This window comes from Melanotaenia boesemani, chromosome 17 (genome assembly GCF_017639745.1).
Source record: "Melanotaenia boesemani isolate fMelBoe1 chromosome 17, fMelBoe1.pri, whole genome shotgun sequence".
Lineage (NCBI taxonomy): Eukaryota > Metazoa > Chordata > Actinopteri > Atheriniformes > Melanotaeniidae > Melanotaenia > Melanotaenia boesemani.
Genome location: NC_055698.1, coordinates 19,675,218 through 19,685,198, shown reverse-complemented (window position 1 = coordinate 19,685,198; position 9,981 = coordinate 19,675,218). Strand labels below are relative to the sequence as shown.

Sequence of the window (9,981 nt, the reverse complement as noted above, 5' to 3'; positions counted from 1 at the left end):
CTGATGTTCAAGGTAGCAGCCCTTTTTATTTCATGACTATTTGGGCATTATATCATGAATGTGACATTGAGTTTGACCGCTCTCTTCAGCTAATCTGGGGCAGTGGAGTTCGGGCAGCCACAGCAGTAAACCTCGACTATCAATCAAGACCTGTCATCTTCAGAGAAAATATTGTACACTGTTCTTACTTTTTGTCTAACAGACAATTGGTTGCAACAGCAGAGCATTTTATGATCAGTTTAGTCACAAAACCCAGTCATTTATGGGCCAAATTTGTGAAAAAAAATCTTTCATTTAACAATAGTTTGATGCAGTGAGGAATTTATTTCATTTCTTAATGTTACAGTTGAGCACATGGGTGGATTGTACTCAATTGCCACAGACTGTTCAGGAGGAGTCTCCTGACTCCATTTCCTCCTCAAAATGTAACAGTGGCAGGGCGTCACGACTCAGAGAGTAGTCAGTCATGTTGGGGAGTCCAGACAGCACACAGCAGCTCAGGGCACTGCGGAAAATGGACATGTCACAGGCCTCAGACCACTGATCCAATGTGGCATCATAGCACTCGACATTGTAGGTGGTGGTAAAGCCGTTGAAGCCTCCGACGACAAAGAGCTTGTCTTCAATTACTTCAATGCCAAAGTTGCTACGGGGTGTCATCATGGAGGGCAAGTTTTCCCAAGTGTTATTTTGAATGTTATAGGCCTCAGCAGTGCACAGACGGTTGGTGCCATCAAATCCGCCAACCTATGGCAATGAAAGTACAGCATTAAGGAAAATTGTTTAAATGTCAGTAGATAGATCTCAGCATCTTTGTAAAAAAAAAAAAACATGTCAGGTTTACGTCAGTTAAAATAAAGGAGTGGATTAAATAGGAGACAGTTGGATAAAAAAAAGTCAGGTCTAACTTGCTCAATTGTGTGCTGTGTTTCAGCTATTTCGTTATTTTTTTTTTGTTGTTGTTTTGTTTTTTGTTTTTTTGCTTTGTTTTGTTTTATTTCAGGTATTCTTCTTGAAGCACTTTGGTTTGCAAATTTTAATTGAAATTATTTTTTGTTCCTAATATGCCTTCATCTTTGTTCAGGTCTAAATCACTGCAGCACAAACACTTAAACTTAATTGATAATGAGAAAAACTTGCTTTGGGCCCAATCCCAAGTTTTCTCAGTGGTTCTTGAGCATTCGTAACCTTTTAACCTTGCACAGTTGAAACATGTTACGACTTATACATCTTCACAAAACAAAAACAGGTGGGCAAATATTTTCTCACATGTAGGCAGTTGGAGAGATGATGCTGTATGAATGCTGCATTATCATCGGAAACATGGAAGTGTTTATGTAGAACAACATTCAGAAGTGAATTAGATGCATGGTACATTATCAGCGGGGAATGGATTGGAACATGTGGTGATTTCCTACGTTTTCAGCCATTACCACAGAGAGGTTAGCAGTTTGGCTCAGAGTCAAAAAGATAAATAACTAAAGAAAAAAAAACAGCTACTACTACTTTTGAATTAATGAATAACTATCAAATTAGGTTTCATAAAGCTCATTGTCTTTCAGGGAGCTGATTGGCTGATAAGTGTAGCCTAAACATAACAAATCAATTAAATCACCAATTAACATGGTCAGGAATTAGATCTGATTATAAACACAAGCTTAATGGCCTAAACCCCCCTCTGTGAGTCTGATCAATTTAAAAGCCCCACTGATGAAAGCTTTCACACATTATAGATGTAATTTATATGTAACCTGTGTGTCAGCAGTGGTTCCTGCACTTACTGCGTAGACACGATCTGCATATGCAATGACTCCTATGCCACTGCGTCGGCTGTTCATGGGGGAGATTATTGTCCACTGGTTGGTATCTGGGCTGTAGTACTCTGCTGTTTGCAGGCACTCATGTCCATTGAATCCACCACAAATGTAAACCTAAATACAAAATGAGTTTTAAGTAATTTAACTTCGTGAACAATATTCTCTGACAACTTTTACTTTTTTTTTTCTTTTTTGGAAAGGTCATCAGTTTGTTTCATACAATTTTGAAGTGTTTAATTCACCTTCACTCTAATGCCCTCTGAGCCACTCTCCATATACCCACCCTGTTGTTGAAGGCTGTGCAACTGGCGTCGCTCCGCTGCTCATGCATCGACGCAATATGACTCCACTGGTTGATTTCAGGTCGATAGTATTCTGCAGTGTTGAGTCTTGAGTGTCCATCGTAGCCTCCCATTGCATACATGCATCCATTGAGCACGGCTACACTCACATAGCAGCGGCGGCAGTACATGGGTGCCACTTCAGACCAAGTGTGTGTTCTGGGGTCAAACCTGCGCACGCTGTTGAAATGCTCCACTCTATCAAAGCCACCAACGCAGTACACATATCCATTGAGGAAGGCAGCGCCGTGATAGGCACGAGGACTCTCTAGATTATTTGTTATGTTGATCCAGCGGTCAGCCCGGACATCATAAGCCTCAATGCCATTGGTTGGATCTCCACCGCTCCAGCCCCCAAGAGCCAGTAGGATTGCACTCGGCAGGCGAGGACGGCAAAGGGCATTACAGATGCCGGGAAAGGGAAGCCTGTATGTGTCGATGGTAGATGCAATTTTAATAGCACTGGTAATAATGGGCATGCAGTCAGTACTGCTCCTGATTAAGTCATTAGTCAGCAGATTGGCCCGGATATAGTCCCTACCCAACAGGGCCAGTCGAACCTGTGAGGAGATAGCATGAAAATGACTTCCAGGCCATTTAACTAACATTTTATCATTTTACACAATTTCAGCTATAGTTTAAGCTGCATATATGGTGGCTTAATCTGTTTTACTGAGCAAAATCTTCCAAAGGTTATAGTCATCCAAGATAAGGCTATGTATTATTGATTTTTTTTTATTGTAAACAAATTCCAATAAAAAAGTTAATTCAGTTTCCAAGTAGAAACAAAGGTGACTTTAACAGATCAACATTTACTGAGGATCCCCACCATAAACCTACTGGGCAGTCTGGTTCTGGTACTGCTGGCTCTCCAGGATTTTACTTTTTTACAATTTTCAGTTGTGGTTTTACTGTGCTACATATAACAGGACTCAAACCAAGATTCACAAAACAGGACATTTTATGTGCTTTCAAGGGGAACTAGAAGTATGTTGTGATACTAATGTCTCCATATTCTCCTGTTTCTATACTTGTTGCTGTTTATGATAGATGAGGCCCAGTTTGACTTATCTGTCTGTGACACCAGAATGGATAGATAAACCCAAAAAACAGCCAAATAGAAGTTTAGATATCAAAGTATCCTCAAACTTGGCAGACAACATCATGGATTAACCTAATTGAACAATGTGGTTTTGAAGCCCTCATACAGTACTAGTTAAATGATTGGACACACTTTCCCATTAAATCCAATGGGGAAATCTGTCCACTTTTAACTGGCACTGTACATCTATCAAATAAAAGTCAACTTAATACTGAATATACTAATATTAAATAAAAATGTGTTTGCATAAGTTACTTTACCTTAGACAAGAGAGCAGCCACATGTCTTTGACGGTCTTGTGGAGAATGACGAATCCACTTCAAGACAGCCTCCCAAACAATGAATTCCTCTTTGACAATGAGGTCGTCTTTTTCAATGATTGTACTGAGCTCCTCCACAGAGAGCTGGAACAATTCTCTGTAGGCCACAACCTCCTCAAAGTACTCAATGATATATCGGTATGCCTTAGAGTGCAATGTGAGCTGGAAGCAGATTTTTGTTAACTGCCAGATGCTGATGCAGTTTTTTGGGCTCAGTGTCTTCTCAAGGAAGTCACAGCAGGACTGTATGACATCCATTGCATTAAACTGATCGGCAGCTACCATAACTTCCCGCACATTTTTCTCTGTGACAGACAATAAACCGGTGTATGCGTAGTCAAGGAGGAGCTGCATAGTATTAGCAGAGATGCCGGGTATGTGAAAGACCTTCCGATCTGGCTCAGACCATCGTGTGAAGAGAGCCCTGAAAAGGAGGCACAGAAAATATTTCCATGTTCAAAAAGATGGCATGCAATATACTGTTTTCTTCTCTCCATTCACAACACTTTTTAAAACAAATACAACAAAGTGAAAATAAAACCTGTCAAAAACAAATTATCACCAATAAAGGTGTAGGGCCAAATTGGGTTTTTCAACACTTGCTGAATTCAAGTCAAGTTTATTTGTATAGCACATTTTATCTACAAAACAATTCAGCGTGTTTACATAAAACAGTAAAATAATTACTGTGAGGTGCAGAAGAGGCATTAAAAAGTACATAAAAGAATATAAAGAGAAACAAAACCATATTCAGACATATTTAAAAGGGTGTGAAACATCATAAAATTATGTTACAATCATAAAAAAATAACTAAATGAAAACAATTAAAACTAGAGCTGCTTATTTTAAGATATATTTTTTTTCAAGATTAGAGCTATTTTGGTCTTGTACAAAGGTGGTCTACATAACATCAGGTAGATGTTTAAATAATACCATAAAAACCCACACTGTTGGTCAAAATCACCTATAATATCTGTTATGTTATTTATTTAATTCCTATTGCCCATTATCTTTTTAGCATCATATGTGACAAACCTGTTAAATTAGCAATGCTCAGTAATTCAACATTGCCCTTCAGTTAAATAAAGTTTCAATTTCAGATATTTAACTAAAGCAAAAACATTGTTTTTATGCTCAGTGTGGGAATATAAATCCTCCATTTTCCTCCATGTTATAAACAAATTCAACTTACCGGAAGTATGGGGAACAGTTTGAAAGGATGAGCTTGTGGGCCGGAAATTCAGTCTCTCCAACTTTGATAATTATGTCACAAAAGTGTCCATTCAGGCGGAGTTCATTAAACACTGAACTCATCTTGTGTGAGGGTTTACTGTTCATCTTGAATTTTGGCAGGAAGTCGTATCTCAGTTGTTTGTGTGAGTGAGGCAGGATTTAGGAAAGACTGAATTAGGAACTAAATCACTAAATGATTCCAGAATGCAACTTTATTACATCACAATGTCCACTTTTGTGACAATTCCATTCTTTCTTTTTTTTTTTTTTTTTTTTTTTTTTTTTTACATTACAGCAAGTTCTGAAAAGCCTTGTGTCATGTAATGTATCTTAGCTTTATAGCTGACAGAAGGTAGTTTTGCCCCATACATGTTTTCAAGTAATTTTTATTAAAAAGATAAACTCTTGTGATATAGTATCTCATATTAGAGTGTCTTTTAAAAACCTAATAAAAAATGTACAAAACAGCATTGTTGACCATTTATGATCTGGGCTCTAAATTAACACATGCCAACCCACCAAATGCAGGTTAAAATTCAGTTTGGTGGGTAAAATGACAATCTACTGGTCAGTTTATCAGGTGATGAATTAAGCAACATCCATTGGCTGTGTGCTAACTTAACAGTTTTTGGTTTACATGTGTGTAATGTTGTTGACCTGCTTCTACATAGTGAGATACTGACATTACTGGCCTGTCAAGTTTATCAAAATGGCAATCAATGTTGATTAACCACACTAACCATGGTAACCACATCATAAGACACTCTCCACCTGCCTGAGCTGTGGAGTCCCAACAACAGCACCATTCTGTCTTCTTGGCAATATCTCCAAAGTAAACATCCCATCCAAATTCAAAAATTCCTTTTCTATAAAACCACACACAGTACACAGAGCACACACATGCTTACACAATGAATGTGACCAACCTCAGCATTTCCAACCACAGCTACCTTACGTCAATTATAGCTTCTTGAACAATGCCTATAATAATGTGTTTACGTTATCTGGTCATGCATGTCACTTGTCCTGTCAGTCTGTTTTGTCTGTCTTGTCCCACTATATGTGCATCATCCTGCCTTGTCTCTTGGCGGTTCTGTTACTTTGTTTTGCTCTGTGTTGTTTGTGTCACATTTTCTATATTTCAGTTACAGCGCCCCCTTTCATGCACATGCTCCCACTAATCGGGATGAAAGATAACACGCTAACATAATTATGTACTTAAAATTTCAAGTTAAAGTGAGTAAATTTAAATAATGCACTTTAAATTTAGTTCTAACTCTGCATTCTTAAAGAATATTATAAAACATAACTTTTTTTTCTAAAAAAAAAAAGTGCTAATTGGTATTAAAGAAAAACACAAAGTCCTTTATCTTGCAGAGAAAATAAAGACTTTAAACATTTTCTGTATTGCAGTTAACACAGAGAAAGACCAGTGATCAACAATGTTTAGTTTTTTATGTGCCTTATGAAATGATTTGTTTTAAATGAACCACCAAACCCACAAACTCCTCTATCCTTATCCTTTATTTATCCTATATTTCACACAATGTTGCATTCAACGCATATATAACATTGCCCCCTATTTAACAAGTACATCTGTGACATTTGTTATCACCTTCTGTCATTATTTCAGAAAACAGCTAATCTTTGTGCAGCGAAAGCCTAAAAGGTAAGTCAGACATCAACTGACTGTATCTCTTAGTTCACCGCTCACTGTTTAAACTGACAATGCTGACTATCCTGGACAGCAGTACACACTGTGGATGCTATGCTGCCAACCTGGAGGCTGCTTACCTCCAACTCCAGCTGACCTGAAATTAGCTCTTACAGTTCACTTTGACCATTATTATGATAGATTGAGATTTAAAATTGGCCCCAAATCAGCAAATCACCCAAGCTGTCATCATTAAGTGACAGCTGTTTTCCTTGGTTACCTTTTTTTTTGTTTGTTTGTTTGTTTTAGGCCCACACATTTGCTCGCACATTATTTTTTATTATCCCTGATGGGAAACTTAGTTTGTAGACGGGTCTTCAAAAAGGAAACATTACAATAAAAACAATAAAAATTCCACTCACATCCGACATCACACAGCACACAAAACATGATTTTCCCAATAATAAAACCAACAATAAAAAAAGAAAGAAAAAAACACAAAAAACCACTAAAATGTAAAAATCACATGTACTTATTTTAAAAAACTTTATAAAAAGTATATAAATGCGTACACAATGTTAAAAGTATGAATTTGCATTGTGACAGTATTACTCAAAGCTTTCCCATATTCCCCAAAAAACAAAAACAAACAAACAAAAACAATAAAAAGAAAAGACCCTATTACTAATCAAATATATATTGGTCATGTATTGTAATGCAGGTGTTTGAGTGCTGACTGTTAATATATATATATATATATAAAATTAGACATATAGAGAACCACAAGATAAAAAAGAAGCATATGTTTTATTCATTTTTAGTGATTTAGGCTCCAACATGAACATGCCAAATGCACCCTCACTAACCGATGTGCCTGCGGTTGCATTGCTGGTGGGGGCTGGAGTCCCTGAAGAGCCTGGCAGTGGATGACTGTCTACTGTATGTCTGCAGCTTCAGAAACTGATGTGCCTGGAGCAGCACTGCTGTCAAGCAGAGCATCTAACTGGACACCTGTCAGTGCCACCTCCCTAATTATTTCTTGAATTCTTAGGTCTACATGTGAGAGCCAACCTCTTGCTGTCCTCCTCCAGTTGTCACTGTGATGGGAATTCTGGCTCTGTTTAGCGCTCCAGCTCAGCAATCCCACTGCCCAAATCTGTCTTTTTTTCCTTTTTTATTTTAGCCAGTTTTGCTTCTTTTTTTTTTTTTAGACCTTTAGATTGGTATGTAAGTATGGATGTATATAACATATCCTGCTTATTTTAACAATATTAAGCTGAAATAAACAATATTTATAGAACACAGTTATTTCACTTTGTTCAGTATAAAAGCATCAATGCAAAGACATTATATATGTGCCTTCAATTTATCCTGTGACTCACAAGAGGGGTGTTTGAATGTGGATGAATTTTTGGCGGTGGTCGGAGTGGCCGTTGACACGGATTGGCTGCCTCGTTTCCATCAGTTTGCCTCAGGGCAACTGTGGCTACACATGTAGTTTACCATCACTAAGTATAAATGAGGAGTGAATGAATAATGAATATAATGTAAAAGACTTTGGGTGCCTTGAAAAGTGCTATATAAATTAAATCCATTATTATTATTATTGGCCACTCTGCCTCGCTGGTCCCCCGGCCAACCTTGTGTATTCTGTTTTACTTTCTTTATCCTGTTTGTGTTAGCACGCTTGGTTTGATTTGCTCATTCACTTCACCTGTTCTTTATTGGTCAATATGTGTATATATACCCCTTGTTTCCTTTTTACTTACCAGGTAATTGTATTGTACTGTTTTTTGCATGTTTATATATATATATATATATATATATATATATATATATATATATATATATATATATATATATATATATGTATACCATTGCTCTTGATGTGTTTTTCAGCATTGGAAATTGGAGGTGTGGTGTGAAAGGGTATGAAGCTACTCAAATGTGTGAGTCTCACAGCCAGTGCTTGAGAGTTGGCAGCCCTGGTTATCAAGAACACAACAGGGGAGGCATTTTGCAGCTAGTTAGCTTTAGCTCCTGAGTAGGTGTAGATAAGGCTTCTGCTATTTGTAGGCCATGCTGATGTGACACTGACAAGACTGTAAAAGTCCTTATAAACTAGTAGTATTTAACCAAATCTACCACAAAATACAGTCCCAGTGATTAAGAGAGGAGAGTGAAACAGCAAAGCATCAGCATGGAACAGAAGCAGAGAGAAGAGTGCAGGCAACATTTATTAGTTGCATGTCAATGAAGCTGAAGAAAGAAAAATGTTGATAATAGCAGCCTATTTCAATTAGATATCGTTTGCCTTTCTTTCACATTACTTTTCTTTATCAATGAGGTTTGCTAGTGAAACAGCTGTAATCTTTTCAAAGATATTGTTTAGTCTCAATTTTAAGATGACACTCATTTAAATAGTTTGGTCACTTTGCTATAATGGATATAATTAAAAAGACAAGAAATTCAATGTATTATTGCTGAATGAGACATATTCAGTAAAGATATTATTGTATACCATGTTAATTTACTTTACTGATGGAGTTTTTTATTTATGTGGAGATAACAATGTCATTAGATCACAATACAGTTCTTACAAAACATTAAATTCTGTTATTGTTAATTGAAAACAGAGAAAACACAGTTGGATTGGGAAATTTTCCAGAATTACAGCCATGTATCCAATTCATTTGCAATTTGAGATGAATCCCTTCAATAAAATATGCACAATATTATTATTTTTAAAGCAATAAACACATGACACAGCTTCCATCCATAAAGGTTAGCACAACAAGTAACCAGAAATGTAACAAGCAAGTTAATCATTGGTTTACTCAGTTAAGAGCCCTCCTAAAATGTATTGTGAGGTCTCAGTTCATGACATTTTGCTCAGATAAACAGAAAATCTTTGTGTGAATAGTGGGGGAGTCCATTGTGTTGATAAATGTCTGCTAAATACAGCTCTTATGAAATACAGGATCTGAGGAGATATTCATGAAAACAAAGAGGCAGTGGAGAGGAATGACTGCAATCACACAGTTTTCATCAAACTTGAACTTATTTACTGAGGTCACTGGGCTTGTTTTCAAATCACTGGCCTACTAATTTGTCTTGAAGGCAATGAAACAGAGTGGGGTGTCAAAACATTCAGAAACACAGCATGAGCTGAATAATTAAAATGGAAATAAATTTTTTACTTTAGCTCACAAGAAAAACTGTGACTATAAATAACTGAGTGCAGCTAATTGAAATGTTTATCAATATCATTGACTGACGGGCATGTGCTATTTTCTCTTTGAAACTCAGTCTTCACATTTGTAGTTGCCAGATTTTGGTTTTACCGAACCTACTGAATATTTGATCACTGAAAGATGGATGAAAAAGAAGCTACTGCATGCTAATTAGTACATTTTAGCTAAATGTTAGCATGCTAACTTGCTGAACAATAAAGAGACTGACCATCTTGTAGACACAGGCTTGGTTTATTGTATTTCTGTTGCTGTGATAGCG

General features: G+C 36.9%; 1 protein-coding gene across 1 annotated transcript; it reads right to left on the bottom strand.

The window, feature by feature from the left end:
• Positions 1-335: 335 nt before the first annotated feature.
• On the bottom strand, positions 336-4,964 carry LOC121657124 (kelch-like protein 10). The gene is made up of 5 exons (XM_042012514.1): positions 4,774-4,964; positions 3,521-4,004; positions 2,101-2,718; positions 1,782-1,931; positions 336-747 (listed from the first exon to the last, which is right to left on the bottom strand). Exons 1-5 carry the CDS (start codon positions 4,917-4,919, stop codon positions 388-390), a joined length of 1,758 nt encoding a protein of 585 aa, XP_041868448.1. The 5' UTR covers positions 4,920-4,964; the 3' UTR covers positions 336-387.
• Positions 4,965-9,981: the final 5,017 nt, after the last annotated feature.

What these genes read in the sequence shown, in the direction of transcription:
- LOC121657124 (XM_042012514.1), bottom strand. Translation starts at nt 4,919, where the DNA reads ATGAACAGTAAACCCTCACACAAGATGAGTTCAGTGTTTAATGAACTC. An exon ending in TGGCTGCTCTCTTGTCTAAG is followed by an intron (nt 2,719 to 3,520) that starts GTAAAGTAACTT and finishes ATCTCCTCACAG; the next exon opens with GTTCGACTGGCCCTGTTGGG. An exon ending in GCACAGCCTTCAACAACAGG is followed by an intron (nt 1,932 to 2,100) that starts GTGGGTATATGG and finishes TTTTGTATTTAG; the next exon opens with GTTTACATTTGTGGTGGATT.